This window comes from Gavia stellata, chromosome 6, assembly GCF_030936135.1.
Source record: "Gavia stellata isolate bGavSte3 chromosome 6, bGavSte3.hap2, whole genome shotgun sequence".
Taxonomy (NCBI): Eukaryota; Metazoa; Chordata; class Aves; order Gaviiformes; family Gaviidae; genus Gavia; species Gavia stellata.
The window spans coordinates 46,903,980-46,919,022 of NC_082599.1; the positions used below are offsets into that span (position 1 = coordinate 46,903,980).

The 15,043-nt window shown below is 45.3% G+C and overlaps 1 protein-coding gene across 1 annotated transcript; it reads left to right on the forward strand.

The window, feature by feature from the left end:
* The first annotated feature begins 1,001 nt into the window (after positions 1–1,001).
* On the forward strand, positions 1,002–11,952 carry GGCT (gamma-glutamylcyclotransferase). The gene is made up of 5 exons (XM_059819074.1): positions 1,002–1,007; positions 1,299–1,565; positions 5,092–5,237; positions 8,372–8,507; positions 10,491–11,952. Exons 1-5 carry the CDS (start codon positions 1,002–1,004, stop codon positions 10,638–10,640), a joined length of 705 nt encoding a protein of 234 aa, XP_059675057.1. The 3' UTR covers positions 10,641–11,952.
* Positions 11,953–15,043: the final 3,091 nt, after the last annotated feature.

Here is a 15,043-nt window from a genome sequence, read left to right on the forward strand (position 1 = left end):
AGCCAACAGTCCAGAAGCTGCAGAAAGAGGAGAGAGATACACTTCTCCTCGTGGAGTTCACATTTCCTTATGGAGGGGACTAACAGCATATATCAGAAGCAGATTTGCAAAAGATACGTTCAGCTGCTCGCTGTCATAAGGAGTAAGATTGAGGAAGTCTTGCTGTATAATCCTATGACCCATGTAACGAGCGAACACAATGGTTCCCTCTCGTCCCAAAATATTTACTCCTACGTAAGAGAAAAAAACCTATAAAAATAGAAAACTGCTAGTTGCGAAGGATAAGAAGCACGTTTATTACTTCATGTGTTTTATGATGAATCTGAGTTTGCCCACACCTGTGTTGGGAAAACTAAAGCTGGGAGTCAAATGCAGTGCTGCACACGTCATTGAAGAAAGGGACTGCTTCAGCTCTCCTGCTCACTGCTTTCCCCTCTGGGTTGTGCGGGCGAGGGTGTGCCCAGAGACAAGGTGTTGCACTGCCAGGGATCCCGCAGTGAATCCTGCATGAGCTGCCTCGGCTCAGGAAGCCAATGTGGGCTGAGGGCTACTGTAACAGCATTAACGAATGGTGCCTCACCATTAATTGTTAGTATTGTTAATTAGAGCCTTCCATGGCCGTTTGGCTGTATTATACATATATACGTATATACATATATATGTACATATTGCTTCAGCAGCTTATGCTTAGGGGCAGCTGTCTCATTTGAGCTTTGCTTATGCCAGGGAAAGCAGAGACGCCTCTGAGGGTCTGCAGCTCTGCCTGCCCGCACCTTCTCGCCTTTTACTCCTGTATATTCCCAGCTGACTCTGCTCTGAGCGCTCCCAGCTGGGAAAAGTTGCACCATTTTACTTCTCACGGAATGTATTTGCAATTTGTCACTGTTTACATTTCTCTCGGAGGCGGCCAAGAGGCGCACAAGGAAAATGCATTGGCTTGAATTTAGGAGGGGGACTCTAACCCTCCCCATTTTGGTACCCGGGGCTGCGGGCCCTGCTCGATGACGGTACGTTCCTCCCCGCAGAGGATGCCTTTCGACAGGGCGTGGCTGACGCGCTAAATCGTGCATCGCTCCCGCCACGGCAAACGCAGCCTTGAAAACGCCTGCAGCGCGTCAGGAGGTGCAGGGGCCCGGGGCAGCGTGCTTCCCCCGCCCCGGCTAGATGGACGAAAGGAATGCACCTCGCTCTACGTCACTCGCTCAAAGGAGCCGGCATGACGTGCGCCGAAGGCGCTCCCCGCCACTGCTGCGTCACAGCACCACTACACACTGGTTCCCACGTGGCGGCGGAAGTAGCGACAGGGGGCGCGGCGCGGCGGCGGCGGCCAATGGCGGGCGGCCCCGCTCGGAGGCCCCGCCCAGGCAGCCGCCGGCGGGAGGGGGGCGTTAAAGCGGCGGCGCGGCGGGGCCGGGCTGGGTGCGGGCCGATGGAGTCGGGCGGCGGCACGAAGTGGGGGGGGCGGTGGCTGCTTCCTGTACTACGCGTACGGCAGCAACCTGCTGCAGGAGCGGCTGCTGCTGAGCAACCCCTCGGCGGCGCTCTGCGCCGTGGCACGCCTGCAGGTGCGCGCGGGACAGGCGCGGGGGGGGGCGGTGGCGGTGCCGCGGGGGGGGAAGCGAGGTCCTGTGGAAGTCCGCTTGCCGCGGTGGAGCCGCGCGTGGGTCTGGCTGTGCTGCGTGGAGGCCGGTGCTGCAGGCCGGCCGATCCCTCCCACCGGTGACGGGGGCGGCCGTGGCACGGTTCAGGCGGGGGGGCCCGTCGCCCTTAACGTCGCGGCGTGCCCCGTGACGCTTCGGGCTGCTGGCGCTCGGGGCCGGCTGTGTGGGCTGCCCTCGGCCAAAGTCAGTGTTTGCCTTCGTCCCACCTCTCTGGGGTTTATCCTGCTGGGCTTCGCCAAGCCTGTAAGGCTGCCAGCCAAGACCACGTGCCTAAAGAGTTACAAACCTGAAAATGTAAGTAGCAGGTGCTCAGTTGGGTTTATGGGACAAGTTTCTGGCAGTTTTAAAAGGATGATGCTGCGTTAAAAAAATCAAAATTCCTCCTTCCCCTCTGCTGCGCTGGTTACAAGTGAGGAGCCCTCCCCATGCTGTGTGTCAGGCGGGATGCAAGCTTTCACCCAGTACTGCACAGCTGCGGCTGACACCTTTCTAGGCCCTGGCAGTCCTGCCCCAGCCTGCGGTTATTAAATGTCCGTATATCAGCTTGGCTTTGATCTAGACTTGGAAATACAAGCTCATGGTCATTAAGCTGTTGATGTACAGATCTGTACAACTGGAAGGATCCTTGGAGGAGCAGAGCATTGATTGATACCACTTAAGGACAACTTGAAGGTTCTCTTGGGGTAACTGGCAGGAAGATAGCTACGTTAGAGTGTATGAAGAAGATCTGAAAACTTGTAATTAATAAACTCTCTATAGTCAGATACTTGATGTCTCTTGGGACAACCAACCTGGCATCTGAGGCCTGCTCCTGTAAAGTGTGAGGCGCTTAGAGATGCCACTGAGGAGCTGAACATGCTGAGAGCCCAGCACCTTGCAGGGTCAGACCTTGGAGGTGAGGAGGAAAGCAGTAGTATTGCACGCTTACCTTTGAATAAAAGAAAGCCCTATGCTTTAGCTCTCCTTTTGGGTTTCAGGCAGATCTTCAGGTGACACAGTAAGCGTGTCTCTCGCCACGCTGCAGTTGAAGAGCTGGCAGTCGGGTGCTAGCTTTTCTAGCCGGCCAGTGACCGATTGCTGTGCTCCCTGCTAACGCCGGGTGGCCTCCCTCCCTTGCTTCAAGCTGGAAAATCACTGATGCTTGGGAGCGAGGAAGCGTGCAAATGTTGGAGCTGATTTCTGTTAATTGGTCTATGGAGTACCACCTTGCCTTAAGAAAAGGAAAAATAGCCTGTAAACAAGGTACTTTCGATGTGAAACTAGAATATTAAATTCACTTCCCAGTTTTTATTTTTTAAAACTTTGTTAATCTTCATTCAAAAGCTGTAAGAAATGGGATGTGTAACAAGCACAGAAAGGGTATTACACTGGTACTTAGCAGAAGGGCCAAAGACCAAGCACTTAACCCAAGAAAGTATCTAGTGTGTTTGTTCCCTCTTCCCTGCAGTGTCTGCTGCAGTTGCCTGCATGGCATAACACAGGGTTTCCTGCTTCCAGAACTGGAGGTAACTGCGCTGTTTCTGTGCAGTCTCTGTTGCCCTTCTTGAGTGGTATCTGACTGTTTTATACACCTGACTGTTTTATACACATCCTTGCAGGTATTCAGTGCAGGTAAGGTCCAAGGAAATATAACTGGAGGAATAAAATAAAAATTGGTGTAGTTTTTTTTTAACTAGACTGCTGTGAGCATACTTGGTTCTACAGGAGTATTTCCTTGGGGCTGCCCTGCAAGCACTTGTCTGCATCTATAACTTCAGTCTGTGACTTGACTGGACTATTTGCTTGTGTGCAAATTACTCAGGCTTGACTGTCTGCAGGGTCTAGTCCAGAGTCCTCCTCACACAGTAATACAGTGACCCAAACATTGCAAAGCCATTTTGCAGCAGCTTGTTGAATGGTTGATGACTAGTGTGTCTGGGTAAACTTTTGTCTAGTGAAATTAGTTTAATGGGGGACATTTTATGGGGAAGGAAGATGACTCTATTGATGGAGTAAACAGTATGGCTTTGCCAGGCTGCTGATCATCACTTACACACACACACACACACACAAAATAAGATTAGTGTTCTGATCAGTGCTGTTCTTTTGTATGTAACCCTCCAACTGCTCAACTTTTGCAACCTTTTCCCCATGTCTGTTAGGACATATTACAAGAAGGTAATCTGTCTCAGAAAGTGAATATTAATATGTACATGCATATATTTCAAATCAAAATTATCTTATAGCTTAAAGAGGGTGATCATGAGAAATAAGCAAAGCTGTGGGGTTGTATAGGTTTCGGTTTTATTTTGTTGTTGTTTTTAATCCTTTTTGCCTTTGCCAGATTTTGTTGTAGTTAAGCAGGTAGTCTTCCTTAAAGTGTTTGTGGTTTGTTTTTTTTTTTCCCCCCTTCTCTGCTGCTAGGGAAGGATCCACAAATTGGCTAACAAGTAGGAGAGGAAACAGTGTATAGAGTCAGATGGGAAATTACACTGGAAAAATGCAAGAACCTCTTACTCTCTTTTGCCTATATAGTAATATTTGATATTACTTGTAAGAAAAAGTGATACTTGATTTCTAAAAAGGAGATACTGGATTTCTAAAAGAATGTTTCAACTGGCAAAAACCTGAATAAGCTCACTCAAGGAGGCATACGCCTTGGCTTAAAAATACACAAGAATGTTCCAGTTGAGTGATGAGATGGTACAAAACACTGGAAAATGCACAGCATGGTCTTTTATAATTGGGCAGTTGTATTAGAGCATGAGGACAAGACCCAAAGCTCACCGTCTTATGGGCTTCTTTACCCTTACTATTTTCCTGGACCCGGCATGGTAGCATTTAAGTCTTATAACAGCACCAAAAGCTGCAAAGGAATGGGCACCAAGTAGGCGTGTCTTTTGAGAAACAAGAAAGTGGCAGTAGTCAGTTACCTCCTTCATGGTACGCCTCAGCCAAGGGCCCTTCAGATTGTCTAACAGGAAGCACATCAGCAATCCTGTCACTGTCAAGTTGGACAAAAGTCAAGCTGACATTTCTTCAGCACTCCTGTGTTTACTGCAGAATTGGGTACCTGTGCTACTCTTGAAAAAGGGCTACCTCCACTTTCTTTTCACTGCTAGAAATTGTTAGCTAATGTTTAGCCCAGACTGCTAAGAGGTTTGGATGTTGATCCAGGTTACCATAGACCAAGACTTTTATCAGTCCTGTTCTCTGCCAGACCTCTCTTCCCTTTGTCCCAAGGCTGCCGTTTCTCATGGGGAGGTGGCAAAGGCTGACTTCAGCCCCTCGTGAGATGAGAGCTGGATCAGATCCCACCTGTCTGTTCCTCCTTCTGTGGCTCCAACAGACTACTTGCAGACTCTCCTTTAGCTGCCCCTTTCATGTCAAGAACAGCCAACAGCCCTTATCTTAAGTGGAAACTGATTCTCTGCATTGGTTTCATTTGCAGGATTTTAAGCTCGAGTTTGGCCATCATCAAGGCAGGACAAGTTCTGTCTGGCATGGAGGTACAGCTACCATTGTTCAGAGCCCTGGAGATGAAGTATGGGGAGTACTGTGGAAAATGAACACTAGCAATTTAAGTTCACTGGATAAGTAGGTGACTTAACTTTTGCTGTTTTCTACTATTTTAGAGAGCAATTGAAAAGTAATAGTTAATTTTTGGTAAAGAGCTGTGTGGAAGCTTTGGTGTTGGAGTCAAGAAGATGCTTTGGATTTTACGTGAATTTCACTTCACAGTACATTTATTGACTTCTAACTCATTTGTGATTAAAATGGCTTTGTTTTCAAGCTAAAGCTTCTTAGGGGTATTTTAATAAGGTGTGGACCTTGAGTTCGAGCTGATATATTGGTCAGGCTCCTTTTTTTTTTTTTTTTTAATTAATCCCTGTCCTCACAATGTCCTGTCCCTTAAATTACTCTATTTGCCCTATGACACTTTTCCCATTGCTTTAGGGAGAGTTTCCTTTGAGACTGACATCAATTTCTGTCTTTATACATCTGTAGACTCCAATTGTAGTGGAAAAGTAAGAGATGAAGACAAGACTTGGCAGAAGAGGAGATCTTTAATACAGGCAAAGGGACATTTTGAGGAGGTTATTTTGCATGTCTTCTCTTCTAAGGATTCAAACTTTTGTGAACTTGAGGTAGATCCAAGCAGGGAGCCAGGGTGTTTTGTTTTTCCCTTTGAATGGGAGAGGCTGCCTGCACCGTTACAATGCATGGCGGAGAATGTTCCGCCTGTGCCTGATAATTAAGACAAGTTTAAGGCAACCTGAGCAAGTCTCCAGGCTGAAGTCTGGAGGACCACCTGGGTAAACAAATCAAGGAGTAGCATAATTTCTTGCAGGGTCTAAGGCAGGACTTAGAACTTAATCTCCAAAACTTTGGCTGGTGTCATGTATTTATTGCAGCTTTGGGAAGCACCTGCACAGCATGGTGCTTCTGGTACACAAGAATTGTTTGTTCAGAGCAGTTCATCAGTGTCAATTAATTCCAGTAGAAATCTGGGCTAGTGAAGCTAAGGAAGCAGGGCATATTAAACCCATTGAAAGCATGACATTAATACAGTTCTCCTGCCTCCGGTATTGTTGCAATTTTGGTTGTGGCTGCACTGTGCTGTATAACCTTGGCCACGAAACTTAAAGGTCCAAATGGCTTTTCATTGCCTAGAGTGAACCTGAAATACAACAGAAACTGTTGCCCAAGTTCTGTTAGCACATCATGGGAAGGGGCACTCTCAGCACTCTCAAGTCCTGGTTGGGAGTGTTAGTCCCAAGCAGGAGAACATCTAGCTGGTATGTGTCTGGTTGGGGAGAGCTTCACATGTCCCTGCTTTATTATCTCCTCAGTTCCCCCTCTGTTGCTTACAGTAGCACTTACCTCCTTGTCCCCTTTCTGCTGACCTTTACTGAAATGTCCTGATGTACCGTGCTTTCCTAAAGCGTAAACTTTAGAAGTATAAAGATGCTGTCTGGCAGCATCTGCTTTGATAGTAATACTGTGTTCCCCCTACAGGGACAGCATTTTGCATTTTAACTTCTGGAAGTGTTGTTTACATACTATAGAATTGCAGATCCCTGGCATTTGTTTGACAGGGGATAAACTTTAATGCTGGCTAAGATGCTGGAGACTTTAGTGCTATACCATCACTAAAAACTGCAGGACAGACACTAGCATTAAAGATTGCTTTTTCCCAGCTGCCTCATTGATGCCATGAAGGTGGACTGGAAATGGAAGGAAACAGGATGTGCTCCTGGCTTTTATAATGATAGTTGATAGTGTTCTTCTAAGGACTGCTCCTTAGCTCGAAAGAGCTTGCATGTATTTCTGCTGAAGATCTTGGGATTCTTCGGCTGTGTGCAAGCAGGTATATTTCAATGTTCTCAACCAAGTAACTTCCTGGAATTTCCATATATTAAGAAAAAAAAAATTTCACTATTGTCGTCCCCCCCCCTTTTTTCCCTCCCAATCTGTATAAAGAAGTGTGCTTTGTTATGCAGAAGCAGAGAAGGGAATGTGTAATTGATGCTGCATGTTGTTAGTTGAAATTCTAGTAAAACAACGTAATACATAGCAAAAGATTCCCCTCCCATATTTGTTTTCTTAGATGGCTGAACTTTTTGGCTTCAAATTCATTTTGGTGGTGTCTCATGGTCAGATTTCTTTTTTCTTTTTGTCCTCTGTACTTCACAAATGTGTAAGTTACAGACTAAATCATGACTTTTCCTCATATATCCTAGCAACGGATGTTACTTAACTGTAACATTTTTCTTGCTCTCACATACCCATGTGACTTACTTTGCAGTCTGTTGGCCTTGAATCTGCAGTTAGCTTCCAGTCTCTACTTGCACTTAACCTAGTTACTCAAATAACATGGCCCGTGTTACGTACGTTAAATAACTTGAAATGGTAGTAAGTCTTTGAAGTTGTCAAAATGATATTTTGACGAGCAGCATTAAAACCCATGTTACCACTCATATCTAAAGTACATCTAAAGTTAATTGCACTATAAAGTCTGTCTTGTATTGCTTAAGCTTCTCGTTTACTTCTTACTATTTCCTCAGACTTATTGGTGGCTAAATGCTAAGGGTTAAAGACAAGTAGCCTTGTTTTTGAGTTTGGTTTTGTTTTCCTAAGACAGCATGATTTTGCTAATAAAAAAAATAACAATGGTTTTTGCCCTGATCTAGCTCATTGTTGCTGTACATGTCTTGCGCAAATTAAAGGGCGTCTTGGATTATTCATTGGACTGTGCATTGCAAAAGTTGTATGAGTTTCCCCTTACCCAAATGTAACACAATGGGCAAGATAAAACTTTGCAATTGTTTCATTATCTGAGTGGAAGGCAATGAATGATATGTGCCTGGCTCATTAATTCTGACAATCTTGGTTGTGTTTCTGTTGTAGATTACCAGACTCGCACAGTAATTAATTCACAAGGAGTATTCTCTCTTTAACTTTGCAAGTTAACAACTGGTCATCTTACAGAGCTGAAATGAAAGAAGTGAAAGCTGCTGCTTCTTTAGAAACTTATTTTTGGATAGGAAACAAGTTTGCACAAAAAGTACTGGAATATGTTTTGCTTATTTGTTTTTCTTTAAGTCTGTTAACAGTGCAGACCAGTCCTGCCTTGAATTCTGTTATAATAAATGCATATGTTTAATTGCACAGTTTGTTTGAAAGATGCATCAGTTATTTGGCATGAAAGGAACATATGTCCTTTACAGGCAAGAGGGAGTTGAAGATGGCATTTATGTCCCAATAGAAGTTGATGTCCACACTCAAGCAGGAAAGGTACTGACCTGTCGAAGCTACCAGATGAAGGACTATGTCTGTGGTCGCCCTTCTCCTCAGTATAAAAAGGTAGGTGTTGCATCACTGTAATTTTTGAGACAATGAACAGAAATATATAATGCAGTACTTCTATTGAATAAGTACTTTATTTATATTTATAGTGGATGGAAGGCATGAGTAACTCTAATGTAAAGGTATAACTTAATCCTTGTGCAATGTAATAGTGTAATGATGCTTGCAGAAGATTGCTAGCTCTTAAAAGCCTGCTAAATCAGGGGGTTTTTTGGCTTAGTTATGCCTTACATGAAGGCTGTATTTAACTTGTGAATTAGTTATGACTGACACAAGGATTTCTGAAGGATGTTGTTTACATATATGCAGCAATTCTCTGCTTGAAAAATTAAGGTACTCAAGTAAAAGGACAGAGGGAAGCTACTGTGGCGAGAATACAGCACCTGGCTTGTAGTCTCAAGGACGTGGATTATACCTATTGTCTTATGAAGTATCTGACTGTCATCTAATACAGTAGTCCACCTGCCTCCTTTTATTAGATGCATTATCAGTATACCGCAGGACTTCCAGCAACATTGCAGAGCACTGCAGGGTTCCCACTTGATGGCTGGTGAGGCAGAAGTGTTTCAACACTGTTCTGCAACACACTGACTCTACAGAGACACATGATCCAGTCACGCAGCAGGCCTGACCTGCTTAGCTTGTGAGATCTGATGCGGGCCTAGCCTCGGGTGGCATGACTGCATGTCTGGAATTGTGCAGCTATTAGCAATTGCAGATAGACATCACTGCTACATGTTGACTTTTTCTACCGAAAGCGAAGAAACAGGGCTTGAGCTTTTTAAATCCCAAGAGTGCTGCCTTCTCTTAACTGAGGAACTCACTCCTGTGAATAGGCTTCCAGGAGCATATAGCTAAGGCCAGCTGCTGCAGGACTTCTAAAGAGAAAGGTTGCTTAGAAAGCAGGCTCTCCTACTTCATAAATCTCCCTGCCAACCTGCTTTCTGTCAAGACAGATCTTTAGGACTTTTCAGGGAGTTAACGCATAGTCTGCTGCTGTGTGTCAGCTCTCACTAGTATGCTGTAAGAGCAGACCTCCAATATTGGCAATTTCATCTAGCTAAACATTCCCTCCTGCTGTTGTCAGGGTCAGTTGTTAGTTCTCTTCTTCCCCCATGCCCCCACCTTTTATTTGTTTAAGTTAACCAGGCAGGAGGGCTAAAAATTTAGTACAGGTGACTGCATTGGCACATAGTGATCTACATCCATCTACTGTTGTGTACTTTTTGTGGCAAAGTTCATTCTTTCTAGACACCTCATCCTTGAATTTCGTGGCTGTTGAATGCATGAAAGAATGTTTACAATAGTGTCAGCTTTTAAAATCTACCTATTTATCTATTCATTTCTATATGGGAGCTTGCTGGTGTCTCTTTCAAGCCTTGGCTCCTACAGGCTCCTCTTGTCCTCTCACTGTCACTTCTTTTCTCTTGAACCAATACTTAAGTTTATTTTGTATGTAGAAGGAAAGCTGCAGTAAAAAACTCTAAGGAATCTGTGCTTTTTCACTAAGCTAAGGATCTGATTCTGTTACTCCTCTAACCTGTCTAGGTACTCACTGTTGTGCCTTGGATTTGAACAGCTTAGTTTGAAAAATAACTTCAATAATATATGCTGTTTCTCATTCAGATGTGGTACTATGGCTGGCTAAAGGCATAAAAAGTAGTTCTCATCCTTGCTGGAAGAAAGAATGGAATAACTGAGTAACAGCTTAATTGTAGTCTTGTGCACGTTAGAAGAATCTTAGGGATATGCATTGGTAGTTACAAGCCTTTTCAGAGTAATTTTGCTGACACTATTAAGGTCTTCAGTGGTCTTCCAGAAGCCTTTGGCTATCTTGAGGTACAAATGGCACTATTAGGGATTAATTCTCTTGTTACTGTAAGTGGTTCTACCTGTACGAGTAAATGTTTGGAGGGGTCTGTCCTTCCTAATACTATTATTGAAGGCTTTTTTTTTTTTTTTTTCCCCTTTTGATTATAGGTTATCTGCATGGGTGCAAAACAGAATGGCTTGCCAGCTGACTATCAGAAGAATTTAGAAGCTATTGAAACCAATAACTATGCAGGACCGGTGCCAATCATGGAAGAGATTGAAGCTGCTATTAAAGCAAAGAAAATAAATTCTGCATAGAATACCTCTGCACTTGCTTGGCCATTCACCTTGATTTAGATACCTCTCCTCATTGTGCTGATCAGCAGTTTCTTTATTTATCAAGAAAAGATGAGTTTGCTGTGCATCTACAGTAAGCCATTAGACATAATTTGCAGTCTGAAGACACACTGACATTGGTAACTTCTTTGCTTTGTATGTATAGCTTGAGTACATGCTGAAGTTTTTGCAGATTTAGAAATTATATTTCTGTAATTGTCATGCAGTGCTGCATGCAAATTTGTGCTTAGTGTCCTGTTTACTGACACTGTAAAGACAAAGGCTATCTTGATGAGTATTGGCATCTGTTGCCTTCTGAGGAATAGGGCTGCAGGATCAGGCCCTTTGTTCTTAAATGTTGTATACACAAGTATCAAGAATTTCAAAAATTTGTTATATGCAAATAGGCTCAAAACTCTTAAACCAAGACTAAACTTCTTCCTCTGCTGCTTCTCTCAATGGTTTAAAGCCCAACCTATCTGAAGCTATGGAGTTCCTTTTTCTGTTTATATAGTTAAGAAAGAAAAGTAATATTTTTTTAACTATCTCCATGTTTTTAAGTGTTAGTCAAAAAGGCAACCCAGGCCTGAAGACAACATTCAGCAAAGGATCTCATTCAAAGCATAATGGCCTCTTCCTTTCTATGTCTAGTAATCATCATAGGTGAACTGGTTAGCTATAACCAACAGATTTTAAATAATACATTTTAGTTAGATAATTCCAAGGTTTTTTAAAATTACCTTTTTGACTGGCTTGTTTATCTAGGCCTTGGTCTCATGTCCAGTGAAGTCTCCTGTGAGTCCTAGCGCATTTGTTTCATGGTTTTGTCTATTAAATCTCAGATGACTAGACTTGGCCTCTTTTTTCCCCACAGCTTTGACAATCTCCTGCAAAACTGGAAGCTGTTGTAAGGTTTAGAGTACTTCTCTTCATGGTGCTTGGCAACCCCTGTAGTTAGTCTGTAGGGGACAAGGAAAAATTGGCAACCTGGAAGATGTCAAACAACTGAACTTTGGCTTATCATCTGTACAGCATTTTTGGGGGTTTTTTTCTTGATGTACAGAGGGGTGTAAGATATAATCAGTGTCACTGTGTGACTGCTTAGATAAACAAATGACAAAGTAACAGACTTACCATGTCTTCTCTGCATAAAATTTTTCTGTAAACTTCTGCCAGGGATGTATGGGTGCTGTCCTGATGTCATATGCCCTTTTCCAGAGCTGGGCATGGTACTTTCTGTATAACCACTGTCTAGTCTGAAACTGAGTAAATAAAACTGCGATTACCAAACCTCTCCACTGTCTGTTCATGCTTCAAGAATATCAGTGTTGCTTGTGTCGGTGAAAGCTGGAACGTGGAAATGTAACTGAAACTTCCATTGACTATTTGCATTTTTTTAATGGATATCATTTCAGTATGGAGGGCAAAACTATGCATGAACACACTCCTCAACACCAGCACCACTTCTTTTGCTTTACCCTTGCCATGCTCTTTCGGGCATTTGAATTTTTAAATGGGTATTTTACTCTTGCAAGAAGAAAACAGAAAAAAATACCCTGACAGCCTCCTTGGGGGAACTGACAGAAGTACTTGATGCCTCCTGTTGAGGAAAAGGGTGGGAGCTCCCGAGGGCCGGGGGAAGGCCTCCTTCTCCCGGGGTGGGACTCCCGGCACCTCTCTCGGGGGAGGAGGCCTTCCGCCATGCCGGCGTGGGGAGGGAAAGGCGGTGTTCGTGAAGGACAACAGGCCTTCGGCCATGCCTGCGTGGGGAGGAGCCGCTTCCCGCCGGGGAGGAGAGACCGTGTGTGGGGCGGGAGCTCCTTCCCGGCGGGCTGGGGGTTAGGGGAAGCGCCCGGGGGCCGACCCCCGCCCCGCTCCTCCCCTTGCCTCCGTCCCTTCGCCGCCGCGGTGAGTGCAGAGGAAGGGCCAGGGGCGGAGGAGGGTCGCCGGGCTGCTGCCCGCCTCGCTCACCACTCGCGGCTGCGTGTGTGTGGGCGCGGCCGCCATGTCGTGAGGGGTGGGCGGCGCGGAGGGACGGGAGGTCGCGGCAGGCGGGAAGGGGGGCGTTGGCAGCGGGTCAGCGGCTGGCGCCGGGAGAGGGGGTGAGGGCGTAAACCAGAGTTTTTGCTTTTTGTAAGCCGAAGTTTCTCTGTTACCGCGTGCAGTTCTGCGAGGTGGAAAGGGAAGGGCTGCGCCCCGGCGACTCCCGCTGGCGTCTGCCTCTTGGTGAACTTCTCGCGCTCCTGAACTGAAAATTTTGCGACTTTTTCGTGTTTCTTCAGAAGGGCCCCCTCCCGCCTCCGGGGAGGAGGTTGCTGTGTGGCAAGCGGTGCTCGGCAGAGAGTGAGGAGCAGGGCCAGCCCCGCCGGCCGGGACGGGCAGCAGTGCCCCCGCAGCTCCTCGGCGAGGGAAACAGCGCCTTCGCACAAAATACGGCAACGCTGCCAGGAATAAACACTGTTACAGATGCTGGCCGGTGATGTAATTTTCCTGAAGGCCGCTGGGGAAGGGTGGCGAGGTCCTGAAGGGGTGAGGAGGTGGGAGGCAGCGCCCCGCAGCCGGGCGGGAGGCGCGGGGTGGAAGGCATCGCCTACCTGCGCCCGCCTCGCCTTTCCCGTGAGCGACGGATAAAACAGTGAAAAAAAGGCATTTACTTGCCGTAAACCTGGCTGAAGATCCGTATGCATTCGCTGACTCACGCAGGAGTCGTTTAGGCCTCGGTGCTTTACTCACTTAACGCGACAGGAGCAGCAAGGGAGGGAGGCGGGAGCGGTTTGCCTGGGCAGCGTCGGTGCCCCGTGGCTGTGGGGAGGCCGTGGCACGGCATGGCGGGAGGGCGGTCTTCCTCCGCGCCAGTGTGCTGCTGGCGCCCGCACTTAACTCTGTCTCACCGTGATACTTGGGCAGCCCCTGCTCAGGACCCCGTTTTGCTGGATCGATGGGCGCGCAGGCACAAGCGAGCGGTGGTGTTCGGCAGGTGGAGTGGCTTTACCTAATTAGGTTTGCTGTTAAGCAGAACAAAGCTTGGGAGATAGAATTAGGAGAGCTGTGAATATGCGATTCCATCATTTGCAACTTTAATTGTAGAATTCACTGCAGGTTGAATGTGAAAATAGTAAATAAAGGTAGAAAAGCAGTTCCATTTTTTAGCTATACCAGTAAATTGTTCCCCTCCTCCTCCCATCTCTTAAAAAAAAATCCCCAAGATTTCTCTGATTGAAGAAAATTGCTTTTTAGTAGTGGTTCCTTCTTATTTATTGAACTTCTCCCACCAGGAAGGAGTTATCAGGAAGCCACATAAAATCTTTTTGACAGGGGCTTGTTAATTTGTCCAAACATTGTATACAAAGTTCTGTTTCTTTAAAAGTAAGTTGTTAGGAAATATAGCAGCAAAACCTGTGGGGGATATGAATATTTCTGTAAAAGCCTGTGCCTTTTAAACAAAAGCTTGTCAGTTTACCAGATGGAGGCAGAAATAAATTCTTCTGTCTTCTTTTATGCTGTTGCTCTTCAAACAACTTGGGATGGCTACAAAAGCTTATGCTACAGTCAAAGGAGAGAGAGAGGGAAGGGAGTGAAAAATCACTGAAAGATGCTCATCTCTGTGACCCCAGAGCAATGCAAAAATCACGAGTTGTAGTGGATTTACACTAGTGTGATGTTAATGTATGGCTCCCAGGGCATTTATTGACATATGTAGCATTGATGGTGATGGTTACACAGATATTGTAAACTGGGGTATGATGAGTGTGTTTTAACTCATAGATACAGAGTATCATTTAAGATCAGTACAGGTACTCTGTACAAGCTCTACCAATGCACCGTTTGTGCAAAAAATAATGAAAGGATATTTTTTAGTACTTCTGGGAAATACATTGCATCACTTCTCATCAAAACATGCAGAATTTTTGTGTCGTATATGTGCCCATTTGCTTCTAATCTCTACACAATTTTTACTGTTCTTGAACTATGTAAAATAGTTGAAGTTCTTTTAAAGGTGAGAGCTGCTGTATGAAATACGTCTGTCTTACTCACTTGTTATAGTCAAAGACTGGCTGCTGTGGCACACATGAAATAAGATGTGGAAAATCAGTCTCTCTTCTGTCTTTCCCAGTGATAGCAAATAGTTGAGTTCGGACTGGCCTGACTGAGTCTAGATTACCATTATAAATGAAAAAGCATGTCAAAGTCTCCAGTTCTCCTCTTGCTATAATGACTCTGCACTTCGGTGGCTGGCACTGTAAAACAGCTTTTCTCAGGAAACAAATCTGACTTGGAGACACAAAGGGAACAGATTTTCATGTGAAACCAGGCACTATTTCCATACAGCCACCTCTTGAAGAGTAATTGCATTTTGAATACTACGGACAGAAGGCTATGCCAGC

Bases quoted from the DNA above. Each gene is read 5' to 3' on its own strand.
- GGCT (XM_059819074.1), top strand. The intron at 1,566-5,091 runs GTGCGCGCGGGA...TTTCATTTGCAG, and splicing joins GCGCCGTGGCACGCCTGCAG to GATTTTAAGCTCGAGTTTGG. The intron at 5,238-8,371 runs GTAGGTGACTTA...TGTCCTTTACAG, and splicing joins AATTTAAGTTCACTGGATAA to GCAAGAGGGAGTTGAAGATG.